The sequence below is a fragment of the Pecten maximus genome, chromosome 18, assembly GCF_902652985.1.
Source record: "Pecten maximus chromosome 18, xPecMax1.1, whole genome shotgun sequence".
NCBI classification, from domain to species: Eukaryota; Metazoa; Mollusca; class Bivalvia; order Pectinida; family Pectinidae; genus Pecten; species Pecten maximus.
Genome location: NC_047032.1, coordinates 9,436,211 through 9,463,959, shown reverse-complemented (window position 1 = coordinate 9,463,959; position 27,749 = coordinate 9,436,211). Strand labels below are relative to the sequence as shown.

Genomic DNA, 27,749 nt, shown 5'->3' with positions numbered 1-27,749 from the left:
AGTTAAGTCTTCTTTCATACGTCAACAGGTTAAAAGCAGTCTTATTTTTCCACTTGCCCTACTGGCTGAAACACTTTTTTTTTCACATGTGAAAATGGCTAGGGTCTTTTTATTCATCATAACTTCTGTTTATACTGAGGTTAAATCAGTAACATGAAGATATAAGTATATAATTTTATGAAAAAAATAACAAAACTCAATATTGTATATAGATAAAGCTAACAATACTTTATGTATAAATCTTGACAATGTTTTCAATATCACAGACATAGAACTTCTCACATTAATAGCATTAAGAAATATCAAAGTCACAGTAAAATGTTCATCAAGCCTCAGGACTTATTTCATGGTTGACTTCACAGCCTTTTCTGTGTGAATTCCTAATTAAATTCATGGGTGGTGCTTATAAACAAAATCTGGAGTCCTGGGGCAGGATGAAGATTCGACCGGAATAGCACATACAATAAATGAAGCAACCTAAATATAGATCAGCTTCCTCATCAAAAGCATCATGGATAAAAATGATAACAAAGGGAAATAATCCTGTTTATTTTATACTGTAGATCAAATATATTTCAAGTAAAACCAAATTGGATTAAAAAGATTATCTTCATAGAACTGAACAAAACACGACGACAGTATAGCTAAATGCTACAACCTACCTCAATATGAGTACATGTAAACTTATCGAAGACGTTATAGTTGACCTACTTGTTGTTTTTATATCTGATGTACATGTATACATTGTAAAAGATTACATACATGACGTTATCTCCATTTCAAATTTGATCAAAGATATTTCTCTGAAAATATTAGGGAACCTGCCTTATGTAGACTGCTCTTCATCAGAAACTGACGATCCCGCAGAACTTATCCAAAATACGGTATATCAGGTTATTTTTGAAAGATGAACTTTCTCTGAAAATCATTGAAATGTACTGGGTGTAATTTTTTTTTAATTTTTTTTGCAATTTCTATGTTTTAGAAGAAAAAAAAATCTTGACATTTCCCACATTTTCTGTAACATATTTCAAGGATATACAATATGTTGTAGCCAAGATCCATATGGGTATATTTACCATTGTATGGCACTATATAACCCTACCAATTCAGTTGCGAGTTCACCAGCTTATGAACTGCCAACTGAAATTTGAATCTGAAAATTTCAAAAAAAAATCGCACGACAAATAAAAAATCGCAGATGGTAAATATAAGCATTGAACGGCTTTCAGTTGGCATTCATAGTCAATATGAATGCCAACTGAAAGCCGTTCAATGCTTAAATGACCTTGACATACTGGGATGTGTTCGCAAAGGGACCTGCTTTCTCAAAACTTTTGGTTATGTTAAGTGCCCCATCATTTCAACCCTTCTATTTGTTGTTTCTACAATAATAACCAAACCAAACTATTGTTTAGGGTCATATCTACGAAAAACACAAAATGATTTGTTCTTGAAGTGAACAATACCTTAACCATGATTGCTATACATGTGATAGGACAAGATTTCTAATTTTGTGTCCACAAATTTTACTGGAGATTTACTGTAACTGTTGTTTTGACTTTTCGACTCAAGTCAACAATGATATTATTGTGTAGTGTTATTGTATTCACTGTTTTCATGGTTGGGAAGGAAACACAAAAATACAAGACCAATGGTTCAATTGGTTATTAAAGACTTCTCACGAACAAATTAAATAGTTCATGCTATACAGTAATTCTTGGAGAATTTTAACTGAAATGCAGAGACTAATTGGCTATCATCGGAAATATAGTTGATCTACAATATGACATTTCTGAGAACAGATGTTAAAGAAAAGAAATGTTCAGTTTAAACTGGATGAAGAACACAATTTCTAAAATACAGTGACTTTACCCTGGTCTCTGTATTAAATATTTGTGTACACAAAATCTAAAAGTAGTATAACATCATTCAACTTCTATCAAATTACAAGCATGGTATATTTAAAGACATTAAAAATAGCACAAATGACTTCATTACAAGTTTTGAAGTTTACAACAGAGAGAACATAATGTTACCCTGGTCATCTTGACTATTATCAAAATACACAATGTCCAAATACAATTGCACATGATTTAGCCAATCAAACAACATTTATGCATATTAAAGCAACCAATCAGACAACATATGTACAATGGCGTAGTCAATCACACAACAGATGTACACAAGAGCAACCAATCAAATGACAGGACTATGTTGTATAGCCAATCAAATTTTAGATATATATTATAGCAGATATCTGTAGTTAATGTATAATGTCACCATTAAAATGGTAAAAAAAAAACAAAAAAAAAACAAGAGCACTGCAGGAGACAGCACTATATATGTCCATTACACAGAGTATCTAGGTACACCAACGGTCAGGAATGGAACTCTTCTGCTAACACATTCTTGTAGTAAATTAAAATGTAACCAAATATGTCAAAAATGTAAGAGAAAGAAAGCACACAGGAGCATTACATTTTTTCTTTGATGGGCTGAAATGGTATTTTTTTTCTTTTCTTTTTGCTTTCTTTCACAAAGCAAATGTACACACCAGCCAGCCTGGTAGGCAGTTGCAATACCATACATGGGCATATGCAAATTAGCACTAAGAGAAACACGTGCACATTGACTGCCTACAAGTGAAATAACCTGTATTCTGAGGTCCAAGTAATTGCTGATCATCAAAGCCTTTATTAGATTTTACATCTGAGAGAAGGAGCATATTAATGTATTTGTGATAGCCTGGAGACATTTTTCAGCTAATAACTTACCCTAGGAATTGATATAAGCAAAATACTTCTTTCACACATCATTAAGTTAATCTGGAAAAAAAAGTTTAGGGAAATTTCAAATTTGACTCATTAGGCTCCAACAGCAGTAAGTAAGATAAATTGAGTGTGACCATGCCAAATAGTCTGGTATAACAAGGTTCCATACTTATACATTATCTGTAAACCGAACTGTACAAGTATGATCTACCATGAGCTGAATCTCTGTCAAAACTGACAAAGGTTCATTCCAGTACAATATATATGGCAGTCTGTGGGCCATCTTGGTTCCAAAACTATACATACACAATTTTAATTAAATAAGAAAAGAAATCTACAAACACAATTTGGGAATGATATATCCAGTGTTTCTGGGAGATTTGCGTAAACAATTTAAATACAGACACTGAAATGGGAGATAGGTGGCGGTCTTTCTTTCCAAATCAGTCTAAAAATTGAAAATAAAACAACTAAGGACCCAGGGGAAGCTATACATGAAATATCCATGCAGTATCTCTTGAGAAATAACAGTTATTAGAATTGTTTGAGGACTGGCTGACCACATACTAGAAAACAAAGAACAATTTCAGACCATATCATAAGATAAACAATCTGATGACTTTCTCATGATCACAATAGATTTAACACACAAGAACCTAAAACCGCTGGCAGTTTCATTTTCTCAAAAAAGATTTTATCACACAAGCTTAAACTGCAGTCTGTTTAATGTTTTCCCAATAGATTTAGCACACAAGCTAAAACTGCAGTCCGTTTAACATTCTCCCAATAGATTTATTAGCACACAAGCTAAAACTGTAGTCAGTTTAACATTCTCCCAATAGATCTAGCACACAAGCTAAAATTGCAGTCAGTTTAACGTGCATTCTCTCTGTAGATTTAGCACACAAGCTAAAACTGCAGTCAGTTTAACATTCTCCCATTAGATTTAGCAAACAAACTAAAACTGCAGTCAGTTTAACGTTCTCTCAATAGATTTAGCACACAAGCTAAAACTGCAGTCAGTTTAACATTCTCCCATTAGATTTAGCAAACAAACTAAAACTGCAGTCAGTTTAACGCTCTCTCAATAGATTTAGCACACAAGCTAAAACTGCAGTCCGTTTAACATTCTCCCAATAGATTTAGCACACAAGCTAAAACTGCAGTCAGTTTTATGTTCTCTCAGTAGATTTAGCACAAGAAACTAAAACTGCAGTCAGTTTAACTTTTCACAAAAGATTTAGCACACAAGCTAAAACTGCAGTCAGTTTAACATTCTCTCAATGGCTTTAGCACACAAGAAACTAAAACTGTTGACTGTGTTACTCACAATAGATTAGCATTTACATATAACCAAAAATAAGTGGTTGTTTTACCTGTGGTAATGAAGTATATCATAGCAGTTTTAAAATAAATATGTATGATATGAGAATTACTTTACCAATTCAAAGGGGAAAAAACACAATTGGTTTGCTAAACATTTTTGTGACCTCACAACAAGAGCAAGGGTAATATACTGAGACAGGAAATTTCCAAGAAAAAAAGATATATGGATGAATTGTGATGAAACCAGCGGTTAGTCAGTTTTAAAATCTAATATTTCAAACATATATCTTGACGGACCTGTAAATGCTAATACAGGCCTTGGAAGTCTTTGTCAAGACTCGTCTGAAAACAATATAAAATCACCAGGTCGGTCTTTATTTCATAAACGAACAACACCAGTCCAAGAGGTCTAACCGTTTGGACCGCACAAACGAAAAGGGCCCAGATTTCAAGTTGAACCAAAGAAAAGCTCAGAAAGTATATCGTTAGCTTTGTTTACATGACGGACAAAATCTTCTCATTTATACAACATACAACAGACAGAAAATATAATAAATAGTTACCGTGTACACTTCATCTGATGAAGAAACCATTAAACAAAATACATAAAACAGAAATACTGTACAATGCTGATAATATGGCGATACATCTAGATCTGTTACTTTTATTTGATCAGAGCAACAACATTTTTTTAGTTCTTTGAATCAAAATCACAGATGTCATTTTTCACAGACCACATGTTCGGTTTCTGTCTAAAGTTTTTAAATGTCATTCTTCAGATCACTCCAATATGTGATTCTCACCGACTTCATGAAAGAATGGAATTTGCACAATAAAACTGATGACAACTTAGTATTTAACATGAAAGGTTGTTAAATGAGCCATGATTGGTCAAATATGCCAATGCTGATAGACACTCACCACAATAGCATTGTACAGTGACATAATAAAATTTGTTGTCAAAATCATAATTTCATTAAGGTTTCGACAAATTCATTTAATAATCCTGACAAAACGAAACGATGAAGCACTTTCTTCATCAAATCAAAACCTTCATTTTAAAGGAACAGATTCAGAATTACAATCCTTAAGATCTGATGGTGGTGAAATACGTCCATTTTCACGTGCTAGTTCACAACTAAGACGTCGAAGACGAGCCCCGTCCATAAGCGGCATTTTGGTGAACATATAGTCCTCCTGACTCTGACTTTTACAAAGACTCCCATCACTGGCACTCCAGCATTCACTCATCAGTGCTGAGGTTGACATTGACTTCCTATTGGGAGCCGAGATCAATTTCTTCGCTGATGAAGGTCGATCACTTTCTACCTCTGGCAGAGTATCTTCACTAGTAGTGTCTGCTAAAGCGGCAGAGTTTTCGATGAAAGGATCCGATAGTTTTGTCTGTACCACATCTCTAGTACTGTCTTTACTATTATACTTCACAAATTCCTCACTCAATGTAGGCGACACGATGTCGTCAGTCTGGAAATTTTGAAGACTGACTTTCTCTGCAAAATGTACACCACACTGATCTGTGACTTTGTCGCAATGGTTTCCATTAAATCGTTTACACTTGCGACACTTGAATGAGTTGTTTTTCGTCTCCTCGCTTCCTACACACATGTTTGTACTACATCCGGAGGTTGGAGAACTCTGACCAGAAGTGTTTCTGTTCCTATTTTCCGAGGAAATAGCACTAAGACTAGCACTCCCCCCACTGTTGTTTCGTCCCCTGGAGGACTGCGACACCACATCTACCTGCACTTCGTATGGTGATGTTGTAGTTATAGAGGCACTGTCTTTGTCCCTGAAATGATGGAAAATAGTTCCAATCAATATGTAATAAGTCTAGCCTGAAAAGCATTTTAAACAACATTTTAGATGTAAATAGCTACTTCTGTTTCCATTTTTTACTGTTACCTATTAAGAACTCACTGCAATCAATTCCTCTGCTCTCATAAACCAGCTTAAAGAGGCCGTGGTAACTCAGTCAGTTAGAGCACCAGCCACATAATTTCAGGTGAAGATCTGAGGTGTGTGATTTGATGCTCCCTAACTATGGTGGTTTGTATTTCTCGGGATGCTGAGAAACAGGCCAGTCTGTGCTGTCATGGTTGTGTCCTTGGGCAAGACACTTTGCCCTAATTACTCTGGATAGCATGTGTTGGACCTCCCGTTTGTTGTTCAGTGAGGTAGTCACCAACTACTACAAGGAGCCCCTGCCTAAAAATCGCCCTGGCTGTTCACTTGGCCATTAACCCAGCAACAAACATTCAATCCTGATGTGATTGAAGGTCAAGGTCATCCATTTGAACAAACTTGGTAGCCCTTCATCCCAGCATGCTACAAACATAACATCAGGTCTCTAGGCCTGTTGGTTATTGAGAAGAAGTTGAAAATGTAAATTGTTTACGACGCATGACAGATGATGGGGGACGCTAGACAAAAGGTGATCGCTATAGGTCAACTGAGACTTTGTCTCAGGTGATCTAATTATTAGGCAAGAGGCCATTGATGATCAGCAGACAATCATAGTCAACTGTTAAAACTGCAAAAAAAATTAATAGTTGTGCCAACAAACTCATTGTACAGCCAAAATCACATTGGACAGAAAATGGCAGAATATCAAGGTTGTGATGTATTTTCACTTTTTTGTTTTGTTCTAATCTCTAATTAATACCCCTGGCCAGATCAAGACTGATTTTCATTATAAACCCGGAAACTTAACACACTGAAGCAATCACAAACAAGAGGCCCATGGGGCCTGTATCGCTCACCTGGTTGGATTAGACCAAATGTCGAAATAATGTTCATATTCAATTTGTTTTATTTGTAAAACTCTAACAATGCTATATATGGTTATAGTGTGGGAATCCGAACTGCTTTAAAGATTAATGAAGTCCAAATTCTCTAAGGTCTGAAAGACCTCAAGAATTGTTTATAGAACATGCATTCATCACTTTATGACTAGTAGCGATTTAAAGGAATTACCTCTATTTCACCTATTGGGCCCCGCCCCTTTGGCCATTCGGGGGTCAGAGTCACCATTTATGCAAAATCTGTTCCCCTGTTTCTGACCAAATTGAGTTCAAATCCATTCATAACTTGATGACTAGTAGCGATTCAAAGGAATTACCTCTATTTCCCCCACTGGGCCCCGCCCTTTTGGCCCCTTTAGGGTCAGAGCCACCATTTATGCAAAATCTGTTCCCCTTCCCCGAAGGATGTTTCTGACCAAATTGGGTTCAAATCCATTCGTAACTTTATGACTAGTAGCGATTCAAAGGAATTACCTCTACTTCGCCCACTGGGCCCCGCCCTTTTGGCCCCTTTAGGGTCAGAGTCACCGTTTATGCAAAATCTGTTCCCCTTCCCCCAAGGATGTTTATGATCAAATTGGGTTCAAATCCATTCATAACTTTATGACTAGTAGCAATTTAAAGGAATTACCTCTATTTCCCCTATTGGGCCCCGCCCCTTTGGGGTCAGAGCTACCATTTATGCAAAATCTGTTCCCCTTCCCCCAAGGATGTTTCTGACCAAATTGGGTTCAAATCCATTCATAACTTTATGACTAGTAGTGATTTAGAGGAATATCCTCTATTTCCCATATTTGGCCCCGCCCCTTTGGCCCCTCGGGGGGTCAGAGCCACCATTTATGCAAAATCTCTTCCCCTTCCCCCAAGGATGTTTCTGACCAAATTGGGTTGAAATCCATTCATAACTTTATGACTAGTAGAGATTTAGAGGAATTACCTCTATTTTCCATATTTGGCCCTGCCCCTTTGGCCCCTCGGGGGTCAGAATCACCATTAATGCAAAATCTGTTCCCCTTCCCCCAAGGATGTTTCTGACCAAATTGGGTTCAAATCCATTCATAACTTGATGACTAGTAGCGATTTAGAGGAATTACCTCTATTTCCCATATTTGGCCCCGCCCCTTTGGCCCCTCGGGGGTCAGAGCCACCATTTATGCAAAATCTGTTCCCCTTCCCCCAAAGATATCTCTGACCAAATTGGGTTCAAATCCATTAATAACTAGAAGCGATTTAAAGAAATTACCTCTATTTCCTGTATTGGGCCCGCCCCTTTGGCCCCTCGGGGGTCAGAGTCGCCATTTATGCAAAATCTGTTCCACTTCCCCCAAGGATCTTTCTGACCAAATTTGGTTCAAATCCATTCATAACTTTATGACTAGTAGTGATTTAAAGGAATTACCTCTATTTCCCCTATTGGGCCCCGCCCCTTTGGGGTCAGAGCCACCATTTTTGCAAAATCTGTTCCCCTTCCCCCAAGATTGTTTCTTACTAAATTGGGTTCAAATCCATTCATAAATGTATGACTAGTAGCTATTTAAAGGAATTACCTCTATTTCCCATATGGGGCGCCGCCCCTTTGGCCCCTCGGGGTCAGAGTCACCATTTATGCAAAATCTGTTCCCCTTCCCTCAAGAATGTTTCTGATTAAATTGGATTGAAATCCATTCATAACTTTATGACTAGTAGCGATTTGAAGGAATTACCTCTATTTCCTCATTAGGCCCCGCCCCTTTGGCCCCTTGGGGGTCAGAGTCACCATTTATGCAAAATCTGTTCCCCTTCCCCCAAGAATGTTTCTGACCAAATTGGATTTAAATCCATTCATAACTTTATGACTAGTAGCGATATAAAGGAATTACCTCTATTTCCCCATTAGGCCCCACCCCTTTAGCCCCTTGGGGGTCAGAGTAACCATTTATGCAAAATCTGTTCCCCTTCCCCAAAGGATGTTTCTGACCAAATTGGATTTAAATCCATTCATAACTTTATGACTAGTAGCGATTTAAAGGAATTGCCTCAATTTCCCCTATTGGGCCCCGCCCCTCAGGCCCCTTGGGGGTCAGAGGCACCATTTATGCAAAATCTGTTCCCCTTCCCCCAAGATTGTTTCTTACTAAATTGGGTCAAAATCCAATAAGAACTTTTTGACTAGTAGCGATTTGAAGCAAATGTTGACGGTTGACGGACGACGGACGCCGGACGCCGCGCCATGACATAAGCTCACCGGACCTTCGGTCCAAGTGAGCTAATAAATAAATAGTATCGCCAGCACTAGATACATGTCGCGCTTCTGATCAATGGAAACATTTCCCCTATGTTTGTTTCAATTATATCTTGGTGAGCTCTCCAACGGGTATGCTCCTTTCCAAGTGTTATTAGCTTATGCTCCGTTGCATACCGCTGTTTCCTGCGTTTTTTTCAGAGTCACTTAGGTTTTTTTTTCGAACGAGCTTTGGCGTTTTTGTTTTGGACGCCATATTGCTTCTCGATAATAGGTCTCCGGTAGGTGGCGCTTTATCTCATTAACATATGAAATTACCATATCTCATTCACCACTAGAAATTTTAGCGTTTCGATGGAATTCTGTTAATAACTCCATAAATACGACGAATTTTAATTTTCTATTAATTTTTTCCTTTGTTAGGGATGTTTTCTGTAGAAAATAATAAATATTAAACAAACTTTCCCGGAATGGGGCTTTAAAAGAAATGTAACATGTCCTCTAGTCTAGACAGTCTTTGTTAAAGTCATTTTATTTCAGTCGACCTTTATATTGTCTAATTCTCTAATAAGATGTGGAATGTTGTGAACTAAGATCGTGTTTAATACCTGTACCCAGCTATAGAGCCAGCCAAAGCCTTAGTGCTGGCATCATCACTGAAAGAGATGGTGGTGGACTTCTCTCCGATACTAAGGTTGGCAGACTCACTGCTGAAGCTATTTCTTTTTGTTAAAGGGGTGTTGTTCATGGAAACCATATCGGCTTGGACTTCTAACCTGTGACAGAAAGCAAGTTACATAAATACATTGTCTTGTCAACCACAATGTTAAAGTCCAAAAACACATGAATATTTTCCCAAAATATCTCATTAAATATCAGATTAAATGAGCCAAACATGGATTGATATCACATGTTAAATTTCACGCCAAAAATTGGACCAAAGTATTCAAAATATCTTATTTTTGTCATGAATTTATTCGCACACCTTAAAAACTAGATGCCATTTTCAGTATGAAGCACTTGCACTTTCAGAGATCTTAATACTTCTTAATGTTGTTGTAGATAGCAACACTGAAAGTTCTTTAGTATTCACAAAATTATTCAGACACATCGATTTTCCTTTTATCTTAAGTTTAAACTGTGATGTTCCAACGAAAAAGATCTGATGCATGCATTGTCATCGACTCTATGCAGGTTAACTTACTTGTTCTGAAAACAGCCTACAACATATGATCCACCACAAAGACTGCCGTTGAGACTAGACCCTGCGAGGGCGCGGTTACTGGCGGAGTCCCTGTCGCTTTCATCTCTAATCACACCTACACGCTCCATGTGGCTTCCACTGGCGCTTAGGCTGCCTGTCATACCAACAGAAGCCTCACCAATGCTAGGTGCTATGCTGGGGTTGGCTACATTGTGTCCAGTACCCACACTCTGATTATCACCTGTATAAATATGCAACAGATATGTAAAATAAGACACATAGTTCACCTTTCCATAATATAATCGAGCTTGAGTAGATTGAAATAAATTTATTGAAAGAATATTTTTTATTTGTTCACTAAATATTAATTGGCCTTTTACTCTCTGATCTGTACTCATTCAAATTTCAGGGGTCGCTACCAAAAGTAGCTGCTGGGTTGGTCCTTTTCCCACGACACTTTTCCAAGCACATGGTTGACACTGCCCGCTTTGACAAAATGATTTACAACAGGGTGACGTTATAATATCAGCATGGAATGTCTCCAGAAGCCAATGTTGTTATGACCTCATGAATGTTGCAAAAATAAATTTCATTCCTTAAATATCTACAGTAAAATTGTTTGGTAGAATGACAGAAAGTACAACATATTCTTGTTATATTTTGGACAATAAATTCCATTGAATTGTAGATATTTTGGATTTTTTCTTTTCAACAACACCCTAGAAAATGAAAGTAAAATCTGAGTCCACCATTCTGTGTAAACAACCCGGCATAAACCAGCCAATTTCCGAGCATTAGTTATTTCAACAAATAAAATATATATTTCGTTAATCAATTCATAAAATAGCAATATTTTATCTACATGTTTGTAAAGACTGTTTTAAAAATGTCTTGATCTTAAACTGACCCAAGACAGTTAACATTCCACATATAACTTAAAGTCTTCTAGGACTGATGGAACTCCAACATTAATGGTCCTTTACCTGCATAAACACTAGGCTGTCCTGCGGTTTCATTTTCATCAAAATCGAAGCGGACGCCCCCTTTGTTTGTAGTGGTTACTCCACAGCCTCCACTGCGACACAGCGAGATAGGTACGACGCCATATACATAGGCCAGGAGGATAGGCACGCCAATACCTTGAGGTAAGACAAGTCATGATGTCCTAGACTTTGTAATTCATTGTTATACAGAACTGTTCATAATAGTCTGAGCCTTTGTAATTCATTGTGATACAGAACAGTACAAAATATACTGTAAGATAACATATTATACAACAATTCCAAAATTCAAAATTACAGTATTTTGCTTAATGCACACAGTATATTGCTTGAAGTTAATGAACTTCAGTTATGACTTAAGAATGACTTTTTTCACAACGACTTAATCAAATAACTTGAATTTTTTTCTGGCGGCTCTAGTGACATAATTCAGGATATACATTTTTCTGGCGGCTCTAGTGACATAATTCAGGATATGAAACACATTAAAACTAAGTTCCAGAACTTTTTGAAATCTTAACAACCGGTTTACAAACTGCTACAGAGGATCCACTTTAAAATATAGCATACCAACAGCCAGTCCCGCTATGACTGGGGATACAAGTATGGAGGCCGTCACACCACCTGTTATTGCCATATTACGCTTGTGACGGGAGCTGTGCTCGTATTTGGAATGCAGCTGTAATTGAGAAGCAACAATTAGTAGTGTATTGTTTATTGACCTACAAAACCTATGTTTCCTCAGACCATTACCAGAACAAAATAGGTGAGTTGAGTCAAAAAATCTTTTTATTTCTGTAATATTTTCTTCAGAAGTTCTTCTATTTCCATAGTAAATTATTTTTTTTCATAAAAATTATGTAGAGAAGGAATCTACCAAAACACTTCATGATAGGCACCAAAATGTTGGGTCATTCAGGCAGAAGAAACACAGGTATTTCATTGACCCTATGGAAGATGATTCTTGACGCTGTTTCTTATCAACAATGTATAACCAGCATTGTGGTGTGCACACTTCTTCTTAACTTTTGCTGGTCATTTTGTTTTTTCTCGTTGGTCAGTGACCAAAATACACAGGTCAGAAATTTTGTCCTGAAAGACATTTGTTTGATTCCTGGGAGATATTCTGACAAAATTCTTATTGTATAGTTTTAAACATTCTTACCTTCCTGCCCACCCAGACAGGCAGCCCAATAACCATTGCAGGAACCGCTATCCCAGCAATCAACGTTATCCCAACGGGAGCCCCTACTAGTGTACCCAACTGCCACAGAATCTTCTTCTTACGACTCCAGGGCTTCTTCCCCCAAAATGTACATCCTGATGGACTGTGTAAAACAAAAGGTTATTAAGACATGACCGAGTAATGATAATATACATATTTATACAGCGTCATTTTTAATGCCGATATGAACACTGACTATAGTCGGTATGATAAAACCTAGCAATGGGCGTAGTCATGTAGGTGGTAAACCAGTAACTAACTAAAGCCGACAGAACACTGACTATAGTCGGTATGATGAAACCTAGCAATGGGCGTAGTCATGTAGGTGGTAAACCAGTAACTAACTAAAGCTGACAGAACATTGACTGTAGTCGGTATGATGAAACCTAACTAATGTAGGTCTGACAACACTTGACTAACCTTAGGTAATTTAGGTTCTGATACCACTTCACTAACCCTAGATAATGTAGGTCTGACTTACCTTAGATAATGTAGGTTCTGAGACCACTTGACTAACCCTAGATAATGTAGGTCTGACAACTCTAGACTAACCTTAGGAAATTTAGGTCTGACAACACTTGACTAACCTTAAATAATGTAGGTCTGAGACCACTTGACTAACCTTAGGAAATTTAGGTCTGACAACACTTGACTGTCCTTAGGTAATTTTGGTCTGACAACACTTGACTAACCTTAAATAATGTAGGTCTGACAACACTTGACTAACCTTAAATAATGTAGGTCTGAAAACACTTGACTAACCTTAGATAATGTAGGTCTGACAACACTTGACTAACCTTAGATAATGTAGGTCTGACAACACTTGACTAACCTTAGGTAATTTTGGTCTGACAACACTTGACTAACCTTAAATAATGTAGGTCTGACAACACTTGACTAACCTTAGATAATTTAGGTCTGACAACACTTGACTAACCTTAGGTAATGTAGGTCTGACAACACTTGACTAACCTTAGGTAATGTAGGTCTGACAACACTTGACTAACCTTAGATAATTTAGGTCTGACAACACTTGACTAACCTTAGGTAATGTAGGTCTGACAACACTTGACTAACCTTAGGTAATGTAGGTCTGACAACACTTGACTAACCTTAGGTAATGTAGGTCTGACAACACTTGACTAACCTTAGATAATTTAGGTCTGACAACACTTGACTAACCTTAGGTAATGTAGGTCTTACAACACTTGACTAACCTTAGGTAATGTAGGTCTGACAACACTTGACTAACCTTAGGTAATGTAAGGTCTGACAACACTTGACTAACCTTAGGTAATGTAGGTCTGAGACCACTTGACTAACCCTAGGTAATTAAGGTTCTGAGACCACTTGACTAATCTTAGGTTATGTAGGTCCGAGACCACTTGACTAATCTTAGGTAATGTAGGTCTGACAACACTTGACTAATCTTAGGTAATTAAGGTTCTGAGACCACTTGACTAACCCTAGGTAATGTAGGTCTGACAACACTTGACTAACCTTAGATATTGTAGGTCTGACAACACTTGACTAACCTTAGGTAATTTAGGTCTGACAACACTTGACTAACCTTAGGTAATGTAGGTCTGACAACACTTGACTAACCTTAGGTAATGTAGGTCTGAGACCACTTGACTAACCTTAGATAATGTAGGTCTGAGACCACTTGACTAACCTTAGGTAATGTAGGTCTGAGACCACTGGACTAACCTTAGGTAATGTAGGTCTGACAACACTTGACTAATCTTAGGTAATGTCGGTCTGACAACACTTGGCTAACCCTAGGTAATTTAGGTCTGATAACACTTGACTAACCTTAGGTAATGTAGGTCCGAGATTTCCTTCATACACAGCCAACAGAACTCAGCACCACAAACAGGACAGGCCATGTGGTTACATGATCCGTCATTCATCTTCATGATGAATGCACCACATCTAGGACATGGCTTGATATCATCTTCTGCAGGAAAAACCGCAATACAAGTGAAAAGAAACAAGATAAATCAATCATTGTCTTAAACACACCAAGGTGTTTTCAACTTCAGCTTCACGATTCAACTTAGGTTACGAAATACTATATTCATTCAGACATTGTGTTCCATCATTTCATGACTCGCTTGGAATGTTGACACGGAAGTGACCTTGATGGTCCAAGAAACATTCCATGGCCGTCATCTAGTGATGGACAGATAGGTCTTTTTATGCAGTTTCTTTAACTTATTCCACTTGATAATAGAAATGCTTTACAAAATCAAGATGTGATTTAATTTGAATGACATTTCATTAGAAATCTATTATAATTAACAAGAAAACAATGACTTGATACTAACAAGTCCCAAAACATATGGTAACATATATGTCATATGAAGCATAAGTTTTTAATGAATTGAAAAATAATGCTGAGGACAGAGACGTTGCAACATGATACAAACACAACTTCTAGGTATCTTAACAGATACTGAAACTTTGTTTGATCAGACTTCATAAGGAAGATCTTAATCAAGACCATCATCAAAGACATAACCAGACAAATGATCATTGTGGCTACAGAGATGTAAATGAAGAGTTTCCTCACTCTGAGAATCATTATCGTGACTATAGCTGAGTGAGGCTGATCGCATGTTGGGGGAGCGTTCAGCACGTGCAGCATCACAAGTTTTGTTGGGATGCCAGTGTTGTTTACAGTGGTAACAGAAGTTAGTGTCACAGCCGGGGCGCTCACATCTCAGCTTGGGACAGCCGGCACAACCTGTCGCTATCACAGCATAACTGAAACAAAGGTAGCATTCCTCTAGAATTTTTTTAGATTTAAATAGGACTATGTCACTTTAATATCAGTGTTCTCAATAAGTTTTCAAACTGGTGGCCATGGGAGATTTTACAAAATATTGGTTGAATGGATAGCTAGTTCAAGCAGCTTTTGATAAAAATACTCATCTCTTCTCTATAAACAAGATGCCGATTAGAACCTGCAATAAAGATGCAAGTAAAACTCACCCACAGTCAGGTGCTGGACACCACCTAGCATCAGGGTCCGACACAAGCACTCGACGGACCATGAAGTCCTCGTATTTTCCCATGAGTGAATCATTCTGCAGGATCAGTCGAATGTCATTGGGATGAAATTTTTCTGTACACTCTGGACATGATATGTTTATACGGCTTTCTGTGATCTCAATCTTCAGGTATGTCTGTAGACAAGTGATGCAGGACCTACAAGGATCAACGTGGAATGGATGATGAGGTCCAACACTTACATTTATCACAGTGTAATTAATTGAGGCAGACTTTATGTCGCTTTAGAGCTGTATCCTGCAGACTTATACCCACTAAGCTTTATATTCTTTTATTTAAAGATATTTTTTCTAACTGCAATTCCATTCACAATCACGAAAAAATAAAGACTATGGAGAATTTTTTTATTGCAATACCATCCACAATGAAAAAATAATAGATTTTCCACAAGTTAAAGTTGATGAAAACTCAATGAAATACGCTAATATCTTATTTTTTGATAGAATAGGGTAATGACACATCATGATCAGAATACATGTATTATCCTACTCTAAACCTAACCACAGTGTTAACTGTTTAGACTGGCCATCATTCAGCCCCTATTTAAGTTTTTTTGTTAAGAATCGTCCAGCTAATTCTAACACTAGATCATCTCTTCCTAGTTAGCAACTTTGAAATCTAAAACCACAACCTAGAGACCCAAAATCTATTTATAATTTTGATATTTTAGAGACAGGAAGTCTACCCAAGCATTACATCAAATCACTGCTTATAATATACTGATACTATACAAACCACAACACTAGTAATGTAATACATTTTTCATGTTATGATACTAGTGTGTGCATGATACCAAACTGAAATCAGATTTATATTTCGCATACAGTTTTTTTCTATTTTAAAAGCGGTCAATGCAAGTGGCAATGCAAGTGGCAATGCAAGCGGCCTCAGGCAATACAAGCAAGCGGCCTCAGGCAATGCAAGCAGCCTCTGACCCTGTAACATTGACCGATGATCGCCAAAATCTAACAAGTACAGAACCTCAGAAATTTTAGAAAGATCTTATATTTTATTAAAGGTTTTGTCATAACAAAGGATGAACAGAAGGACAACTTAATACAATAGGGTACCTGTTCATTATCCTGACAAACTTGTAAATCTATTTCAGTGCAGTAGATTATATAAACATGTACACTCCAAGTTTTACTGCAAGGGGGTCGGAATGCGGGTGATTAATCTCTACTTCCTACTTTTTTGTTTTATTTTCACATATATACATCCAAGTACAATATCACATATTCAGTGTTATAAAATCATAATATTCAAAATTCAACACAATCCCTATTTACCTATGGTGACATGTCATGATTTCTGGGAAATCCTCCACTTGTCGTTCGGTAAGACAGAGCGGACATTCTCGAACCGACCCTCCGTTGACTGTAGGCTTACAACTGACTACCTGGGTCTGTGCACCGGATGTGATGGAATGTTGTGTGATACTATCTCGGTCTGATGGTACACTTAGACTCATCTCAGAACGACCAGAATCGGAATCAAGGCTCACTCTGGATCTAGACCGTCTGCTTCCGGTTGGGTAGAAAATTCTCCGTAGAGAAAATCTTGTGCCATTTCTTCGACGCTCGGATCCCTTGGAGTTTGCTGAAGAGACAGACACAACTTCCGAGTCCCTCTTCTTCATTTTGGAATGGTTGGTCTCTTTACAGGTCAGCTACATCTCTGAAACACACAACATAAAAACTTAAGTTAATTAACATGTCGTACAGGACTTGAAATACTTCAAGTCGCTAATCACGGTGGCTTGATTGCTCACAGTAGGAACAGTACATAACCTTTATCAGTTACCAGTATATATCATACAAGCTAGAGAAATCAGTGTAACACTTTTGTACTATGATTGTTACTGTACATGCACGAGTACTGTAATCTATACACAACCTTCTATGATAATGATTTTGGTATTAATCACATCATAATTATGTAGCTGGAAAACATGGGCAAATTCCACTCACTGGAATACATACAATATAAACATTTGTATATATATCATACAGAGTAATATCAGAACTGTGATCAAGAATTAATATTGCTCAATTAATCAACAAATTACAACGCAATGCTACAACTGAACATATTTACAAATTACAGAACGCGATCCCAGAGGGATCTAATGGCACCCACCATTGAATGTCAAAATCCAAGATGGCTGCCTGTCAGCCATTTTTCCCCCCCGATCAAACTCAAAATTGAGTGGGCACAGCTAGAGACCAAGGGGAAGTTTGAGAAATATCCTTCCAGTATAAGTACTTTTTAAGAAATAGTGATAACAAGGATTGTTGACATGTACAACAGGCAATGGGCATGCAACTTGAATATGTAATCAGGGATCCTTGTCAATATCTTATAATTACAAGCTACATCGATCCTGGTTGTAATAGTTTTTTGGGTTAATCCACGGCAATTTTACACCAGGTAATCGATTAATATTTACAGAACACAATTCTACATCCTGGATGTAATAATTTTCTAGGTTAATACTGTCAGTTTGACACCTGGTAAGTTATACAGCACACCGTCTACATCCTGGGTGTTATAGTTTTCTAGATTAATCCTGTCAATGATATATATATATTATATAACACTATAACGGTCATACAAGTCACAGCAAATCTTAAAATTTGAAAGGTAAACAAAATTACGAATAGAATTTGAGCTAATCACTAATGTATTATACTTCACATTCAGATGTTCTTCAGATATATCAACACCGATTTACACCTGGTAGTCTTGATCAGTATATATACTAGCTTAAGGTAGTCCCCATAAATCATGGCATATATAGAAATATAAATGTCAATACACAATACATCAAAGCACACATCATTACAGACCAAGATAAGTGTATAAAAAAGACATCTACATTATAAGTACTATATATATACATTTACCAGTATAGGTTGTCATATATAACTACCTGTGGATCTGGACTATATCTACTTATCATATACACATAGAACACAATCTACCTATCATATACATGTACATAGTGTTTCTAGGTGCATTTCTATAAATAAAACATTTATTATATATACTCTTATCAAGATATATTGTCAAGGTATAAAATAATTCATATTCTCCTAAAAGGGGGAATTTCGCTAGTTTTATCACAGGCCTGGCCCCTGCTCATGGACAGTATAAGTATTTATGGATAAAAAATATTAGCCCCTACTCCTCCTATATTAACAAATGCAAGGTATCATAAGCGAACAGTCGGAAATTTGTTTTAAATTTAAGTTCAATCTGACTAAAATTTTATCAAATGCATGAAAACTAAAACTTAAGAAACGTACTTTTGATTAGAATCTTTATATTAAATATCATACATGTTATTCTTTTGTCATGTGACAATGATTTAAAGATGAGAAAATGGACAACACTGCAGGTCAACACTGTTATTAGTTATACTTTAGTGTTTGTATTCAGTTTTGATTATAATCTGATCAAATGATATCTTTCCAAATATTTGCAAATTCACATCCCAATCAACAACTGGGATTATTTTAAATAAAATATTTAATCATCTGGTATCCATTTTATGGGAAGAGAGTTGTATCAGTTGTTTTCAAAACGAACTTAATCTGAAAAGAGGTATTTTAAATGGCAAAATTTCTACTCAAGTTTGACATTAGTCAACATATTTAAACAAAAAAGCACAGTCATCGACCACTTAGAGGAAAAACGGAAAAAAAAATTGTCAGGTGTGCGAATGTATGTACTGTGCGAAATTACGTACCCTTGCTCTATATATCATGACAGTGTACATTTCTTTCTTTTTTTTATAAATCTATAAATCAATCTTCTTGGATGTTTGTTTTGTAAATATATATTAACTCTTAAAATCATAAAACCATATAACAATTTATCAACAATGGCAAGGATCAATCTATATTTATCAATTGGATCTTCTTGGATATTATATTGTTTCATAAATATACTGTAAAAATGAAATAACGAGGTATATAACAATATATTAACAATGAACAATGTATATTTGTATATATATTTATCAGTATTTAATGTCTTCCTGGATTTTTTATTGTTTCTATATATAATATACTGTAAAAATTACACTTAAATAATAAAAGGATATACGTAGAAACAGCTACCTTCATGTAAATAGTACATTTATATTATAGATATGCAGATATATGAAACTGTTACTTACATGTGCCAAAGATCTGCATTAATTATATAACACATCATCATGGTATATCGATTTGTAAGTTTTGAGGAATTTTCAATCCTACGACTCATGGTATGGTTATTCTCATTTTTCTATAAATATCCTCCTTAGAAACAATGCTTCCTTCTAAATGCACACATCATATTTGTATATATTTTAGGCCACGGGTTTGTGGTAGAGACCAGCAAAAATATTGCCTATATCTGACTGGCAAACATTGTTATATATGTACCGCATTAAGTACTTTTTCCTAATTGTCATGTTCAGGCATTAATGAGACTGCTCCTCTGTGATAACTGATAACAAATCAATATATACTTCCCCAAAATCATGTATATATACACGGATATATATAGGCGGTGATATATAAATGCCACGAAAATGGTCATACAAAAGTAGATGTACAAAAATTGGATATATGTGCTTCATATATATATTTTTAAAGATATTTGTGTTAATAATTAATATATATATAACATATAATGGATAGTTTTACTAAGTCTGATCAGCAGCATTCATATTTGCAAGTCTGCATATAATGCCACACTCAAGTTATAGCATTCAATAAATGTGAATGTTCATAGATTTGCAGAAAACAACAGATCCTTAAGGCTAGAGGATCTTGCACTTGGTACCTGCATTTTTGTTTTTGTTTTTGGATACCTAAGACTGGTCTTTATTAGATCATTTGAAAACAGATGGAGAAACCTATATAAGAAATCTGAGAAAGATCATCAAGAACTTTCTGAAAACTAGAAAATGCACATGTCTGTAAGACATAAGCCCCACGCTGCAACTTGACACCCCACAGTTTGGTGATCATGAGGATCACATCAGCAGTTCCTGAGATAAGCTAGTTACATTGCACCAAGAGACTGAGTGGAGGGGAAACGACAGGACAACACAGAATGGACTATTGGACATGTACATGGGTAACACTTTATGCCACCCCTCCCCATTTCATGGCAGCATAAAAATAATTAATCATGCACAAAAAAGGTATCAAAGAAATCCTACGAAACAATGCAAGTTTGAGAAATTCAAAAGTCCCTCAAGTTTTTCTCAAGAAAAGGAATAACAAACTTCTACAGTCAAATTCCAAGATATGCCACCTCCTAGCTATACAAGTCATTGCTTTTTACCACAACTGGTATCCTTTCCTTTACACATATGTACATCAAGAAATAGATTTGAGTCCTTCTTTTGCCCTCAAGATTGATTTCTCTTATATATTTAAGAACAAACACCACAACTGCTAAAATTTAAGATGCCATCAGTCTGAAATTTGTTTTTCTAACTAGTCTCAAAATTGCAGAGGCACATGTTAGAACCAAGGATCTATACAGTAAAATTGAGCAATAACCTTCCAGTACGTATATATACGTATATACATATACTGAAGAAATTAAAGTGACATTAAAGTGACAATAAACTTCAGCTATCAAAATTCAAGATGACTATTTTCTCTATCAGATTCAATATTTAATGTGTACAACTTGGGACAAAGGCAAACCTACCAGGTATGTATATCAAGTTTGTGAAACATATCCTGCCAAAACTTTGTAAGAAACAGTGATAACAACATTCTAATCATAACAGTAATGGAAAACCCACTGTATATATACATAGAGAAATTTAATTTCTTTCCCCTGTACATATACATGTATAACATGTGCGAGTGTACATGTGTGTGCGTGTGTGTGTGTAATACTATATATTACTCTACATTGTATGCTATTAATACCGGATGTTTTTATTTTGTTAATATTATTATAATACAGAGAGAACTTAAAATAGGCTTAAGCCTGATGTTCAATCCTATTGTTTTTTTAAACAATAAAATTTGTTGAAATGAAATGAAATAACAAATTAAACTGCCAAAGTCCAAGATGGCTGTTCGTTGTCCATCTTGTTTTCGTGATTAGACTCAAAATTCAATGCATATATATATATGGTCACAACTAGCTATAAGGACCAAGAGGAACCAACAGGTGAAGTTTGAGAAAGATTCCTCTTATACTTCTCAAGAAATAGTGATAACAAAGATTGTTTATAGAGGACTTCCAACAAAGGGCGATTGGAATAGCCCACCATCGTCAAATGGTCACCTGAAATAAAACACTGATAGCAGGGCATAAGGTATAATGTTTTTCCTATTCTCAGGGCAATCATGTTCAGAGAAAACAAAATAATTCTGAAACCAAATATGTGGAAATAAAGTAATTCCTATTATATTCAAAATTATAAATGTCAAAGAAATTTGAAATGAAATTGGTATATGATCTACGACAGTATCTAAGACATTTTGTTTGTTTAGGTTTTACGGCCCATGTCATTTAGGGCCAAACAAAATACTATTACCTAATTGATTTTATTTGAGTTTAAATACAGATAAAAAAGGAGACATTTTTAAAAGATTCATATTGCATATTTAGATCACTATGATAAAAAAGTGGGTTAAAATAATAAAAGATATGTATAACGAATAGATTATGTGAACTTTCTGATGTAATGTATAACAGTATCTAGGACCGACACAATATTATCTTAATATAACCACCCCATTGTATATATAAATACAGCTCATACATGACTGGTTCACCATCCCGCCTTGACTAATCAATGATCATGACCTACTTGTGTCATGAATCAAAGCTTAAGCTATATAGCTATACTGTAAATGAACTCATTGTGACCGAGAAAAACACAGTATATGCGTATATGCGTCAACATCTTCATCTATATATATATACAAGTGTCAGACAGATACATATTTCTATGAATAACTTGGATGTTTATAACATTTAATTATCAAGTTTTCCATTCCGAGTTGTTTTGTACTAAATTGTGTATGAATCCTGTTCATGTTAATTAAGCCCATTTTAGGGGCCAATCATGAACTATATCAGTGATTTTTTTGGCATGGATTTGGGGCCGAATACAGGCCCCTTCCCCTAAAGAAAATTTGCTGTATTTTCCCAATTTTTTGTTCATATTTTCCCTTGTTTGTTAATAAATATGAAGAAATGTTGATCATATAACATCTCACATAATGTTTTCACAAGCCAATGCTATAATTGATTGATCATAGAGCTATATTATGCTTATTCAAAATGATATTAAACCATTGTCTTGATGATTATTTTTGAGCTTGGAAGAAAGTACATTTTTGCCGAAATTAAAAAGATATGGCTATATTTTCCCAATGGAAAAGGTACAGGCCCCTGTATAATTAGGGTAAGAAAATCACTGTATATACAGTAAACCTCCGGTTTGTTAGAATAAAATTAAATAAATATTTTGACGAACCTGTTCAAATTATTCGAAATTATGCTTCAGAAAATAAGCGCAAGTTCGAACTCTCCGAGCCGATATCGGCGAAAATCTCGGCAGAGACACAAACACATCCATTGTAAATCTGATACCTAACAACCGCGGTCTGAACAATGGCACATTTATAAATAAGTAAAATGATAGTGTTTTATTTAATTCAATATTAATTGATCATTAAATGTTCTTCATTTCGTGATACTTATGATGATTATTGCGCAAAGCCGCTCGGGCAATGCACAGCTTTAGGCCCCAAAACAGTACAGTACACATTTCAGTACAGTATAATCTCCGCATGGTTATATTTTTTTATCCGAATCAGAAACTATCGCTATATTATTGTAATAAATGGTCTCTTTAATACATCGAAAGCATAGTCTACATAACCTGTTGCGTTTACGAAAGCACTACTGTAAAAATAGGCGATATATGTTGATAAAATTAGATCAGAACATCAACATGTCTGCTTTTAAATATGCCCAGTCGTATTATCTACCAAACATATTTGATACCTGCAAAATTATCCATCACTAATTGGGACACCTGTGGATTGTTTTGACTGGATATGAATGCTTATCACGTCACTCAGCGCAACCGGGCGGCCGATCCTTTCAACTTTACCGCAAGCGACACCTCGCGTGGCCTGCTATACCTAGCGTGAGGTCGCAGGTTTTCAGGTAATACCTTGATTGGCAATAATTAAGAGATCACAGACGCATTCTAATGATCACACATACAATCTAATAACCTAAACGTGCCTGTTGATCAAATTTAAGTCTTGGCGGCATTTTTCTGGACCAGTCGTCGGGGCCGGGTCGTCGCGAGCTTTCAATGGAGTTTTCCCGGAAAAAATCTTACTGTAAGTTCTTCATTTGACAAGTTCGAACTATCCGAAATACTGTCAGTTATAAACAATCAGAGTGCGAACTAGCTAAAAAATAATGTTTTTCTAGAAAAAAAGGTGTGTTCGAACTATCCGTGTGTTCGAACTAATCAGAGGTTTACCGTATATATTGGGTTTTGCTTTTATAGGATTCTATAACAAGAAAACAAAAATATTTGGAAAGTACATTTGCAGTATACATATCATATATTATAGGCAAGTTTAATTACTGATCATGACTGTTGGATAAATATGGTGATAGTAGATTTCACTTTAATATCATTTCTTATAACATGATAGTATACGTAGTACTGTTTAGTTCTATAATTAATATAACTAATTAAAATTACAACTATACAGGCATATATCAATTATAACTGATTACACTGCATGAACAAATTAAACCCAGTGTCCCAGCTAGGTCAGATCCGATTTGATGAAGCCATGCAATATACAGTCAGTCACGAAATAATATAATTGGCCACTTATATACTGTAACACTAGTCCCCGTACCTGTAGACCTTTATGTACGGTACTGATGGACACTGCCCGGGGTAGTGGTCGGTCAGTTGGGGATTGAGCCGTGTTTATTTTAATACATTCATTTAACCGTGATGAGTCAATAGGATCAGTTGGTAATCCAATTAAATCATAATCACGAAGGCTTTTTGAAGATGGACAAAGAAATGATAATGGATGTAAATGTTGTTTTACTTAAGTAAACAACTGTTGACAAGACTGAAAAGAGCTGCACGCTTGTGATGTTATCCCATGAGCATGTGTTTGGTGCATTGGTGATCAATCCATAAATCTTTGAAATTTTCATCACATGATGACACGAAATCCTTGTGGTGTAAACCAAGCAACTTTTAAGTAAATGATGAGATCATTTAAAAATTTTCCAGTGATTTTCCAATGATAAAAATTAGTTTTCGGTTGATTTTATTTGATGAAGTTTGGCGGGGCACCAATGATTAACTGTAAACGCAGATGTCGCAAATTCCTTGTTGGATTGACGGATTTCCATACACAATGTTTATTTTTCATAAATAAATAAAGGTCACATAAAAATATCTGCTCATGTGAATAATGGTAGCAAAAATTGCAAAATTTTAGTTTATATTGTCTTATTTTCATATCTGAAATGCTAACTCTGCATTAACCGTGGGTCATGTGACAGCCATGTCTGTGATTACATTTCGTTTACGAGAGCAAATTAAGGAACAAATGCTTTGATCGAAACTGGCGAATATGATCAGCCCTAATTCGTTTACTCATTCTGATTTCATATTCTAAATTCAAGAAAATGCTGGAACACTGAGACCAGTTGATAATTATATAATCGCGATCGGACAAAACATTTTATAGGCTAAATTTATATAATATACATGAACATACATGTATACTACATAGTTTGTAGTCTCTGTATACGAGTAGAGACATCATATAAGGGACAAATTGGACAATCACATATCACAGGTATTCATAAATCAGGAATTTCATCTTATGAAAGAAGAGAAATGATCTTGGCACCCAACAATATATTGTATCCACTGATAACCGATTCTATAAATAGAGGTGGGTAGAGGAGACTTAATTGATCACAACATATGTATATACTCAAGCATTATATAAATTTTCATTAATAATAAACAAATATGACACCAACATCCTTTTCCACTTTTTCTGGTATTGAGTATTCATGGGCATAAATTAATGGAGCATTATATATATATTGTCACATCATGATATCGGTTGAGCCTTAGACAAGAATTGTGACACCCTGCTTCGAAAACAAATAGCTTGGATATAGCAATCAACAAACAATATTAATCATGGCTTCCATATATATGTCTACACACATAATGTGGCAAAGACACAAATTTGCTTCTGTAACGTGAATTGATAAAGTACTGGTTATCAATGCTGTACATCAACTTATTGCAAACAAATAATTTCTTAATAAGTCTTGAATAAATCACTTCGGCTTGTTTGCGTATAAATTTGAGCTGGATTAAAAGAAATACACTCGAGAAATCAAATAGGAATTTTACTGTGTCAATTGGTTGTCCGTTGTGTACGTTTCTCGTCGTAGCCTCATTTTGAAATCTACATTGTCTATATGTATAATATTCGAACCATTGGACTTTGCAACAAAAAATAAATGTTCAAAATATGAAATATGTTCAAGTTTAAAATGTTTGTTATTTATCCAGAACAAAATATCAATGATAATCTAAAAAGATCGTTTTTATCCGAAAAAAAAACAAATCATTTTTTTTCAGTACAGATGTAATTAAAAAGATCAGGGTTTTTTTCATAAAAAAAGTGTTCAAAGAAAATAGAATTTAGATCTAGATTAATCAACTATTTTCACTACATGTCATTTTTCATTTTATTTTTTTTCCATTGTGGATTATAATTCAAAAGTTGGGGTGGGCTTATTCCCGAACATGAGCCTATGCAGAAAAAGAGAAGTGAAAATAGGGGGGGGGGGGGGGGGGTGCTTATTCCAGAGCATAGGCTTAAGCTTATACCCGGTAAAATATTTTTGAGACCTGACTAAAGGGGAATAGTAATGCTTAAAATAGAACCAAAATATGGAATTTACAAAATCATACCTTTCCGTTTTTTGTTATGTTATTATGTTAAAATTCATTTATTGTTGACCTTTGTTTAATTTGCAAGATTGAATCAGTGTTTACAGCAGGAAAAAAAGCCAATTGACATAAAATTAAATGAAAAGGATTATTTTTTAGAAATCCCGAGAGTGATTGTTAAATTGTGTATTACATAATATATATAGTTGTAGGCAAAATGCATGGCTCCTCTTGACTAGCAAGAAGGAACAAAAGTAGAAAGACGGAGATATCCTGTAAAATAACTGAAAAAAACAATATCATATCGGAAGATAAGAATTGACAACACATCAATATTGTTTGAAATGATGACAGCTCTAAATTAAAACAGCCTAAATCGCTTAAACAGTATATATATGCATTATGTTTTTAATGGTGCATTATATTAATTTACAACAAGGTAACTAAAAGATGAAAGTGTTGTCTAATCACATCGTCTTTCAACTAAATTATATGCTTATAACAACTGTTACGGCTACAGCCCCTTTCCGTTAAGCACCTCAAGAATAGGGTTCTAGAGTATAAACTGTGTTACATCATATAACTACTGCAGTCTATACTGTAGAATACATTGCAATTATATTAATATAATATCAATACCGAAAAAAACACCTCATGTTTAAATATTCTACACTCCCTCAAATGTCATAAACTTCCATGACCATATACGTAAAAAATGAAATTTAGCGTCGGATCAGGTTGATGACGGACGATTTTCTAGAGATCAAGTCCAGAAATAATTGACACGATCGTCCAGACAGATTGAGAATGAAGCAAACCAAATGCATATTTTACTGTACCCGCGATCTGTCAACAGATCCAGATGACAAACTAACAATAACTAGCCAGTTCCCAGTGTAAATCATATAAATACTTCTTACATTTTAACAGTCCTGACGAAACTTTTCTTCTGGTTTGTTTTGATAAATTATCTGACTTCATCGTCCCAAATCACACTCTGAAGTCTTTTGTTTCAATCCATCATCATGTTTTGATCTCATTCCAAGATGGACACCACCCAGGCGGAAATGACGTATGGTTGTAAGTC

The 27,749-nt window shown here is 35.6% G+C and overlaps 1 protein-coding gene across 2 annotated transcripts; it reads right to left on the bottom strand.

Annotated features, from left to right (window-relative positions):
- Nucleotides 1-202: 202 nt before the first annotated feature.
- On the bottom strand, nucleotides 203-27,717 carry LOC117316524 (E3 ubiquitin-protein ligase RNF19A-like). 2 transcript variants are annotated; one of them, XM_033871150.1, is made up of 11 exons: nucleotides 27,583-27,717; nucleotides 16,938-17,325; nucleotides 15,571-15,786; nucleotides 15,149-15,342; nucleotides 14,389-14,533; nucleotides 12,514-12,676; nucleotides 11,919-12,027; nucleotides 11,331-11,486; nucleotides 10,348-10,588; nucleotides 9,752-9,919; nucleotides 203-5,910 (listed from the first exon to the last, which is right to left on the bottom strand). In XM_033871150.1, exons 2-11 carry the CDS (start codon nucleotides 17,285-17,287, stop codon nucleotides 5,154-5,156), a joined length of 2,499 nt encoding a protein of 832 aa, XP_033727041.1. In that variant the 5' UTR covers nucleotides 17,288-17,325; nucleotides 27,583-27,717; the 3' UTR covers nucleotides 203-5,153. The 2 variants fall into 2 exon arrangements, with proteins under 2 accessions (XP_033727041.1, XP_033727042.1); XM_033871151.1 differs by having other exon boundaries at nucleotides 14,389-14,530.
- Nucleotides 27,718-27,749: the final 32 nt, after the last annotated feature.

Coding starts and splice junctions, on each gene's coding strand:
- LOC117316524 (XM_033871150.1), bottom strand. CDS start 17,287: ATGAAGAAGAGGGACTCGGAAGTTGTGTCTGTCTCTTCAGCAAACTCC. Junction 9,920..10,347: donor GTAGGCTGTTTTCAGAACAA/GTAAGTTAACCT, acceptor TTTCTGTCACAG/GTTAGAAGTCCAAGCCGATA. Junction 5,911..9,751: donor GGCTCTATAGCTGGGTACAG/GTATTAAACACG, acceptor CCATCATTTCAG/GGACAAAGACAGTGCCTCTA.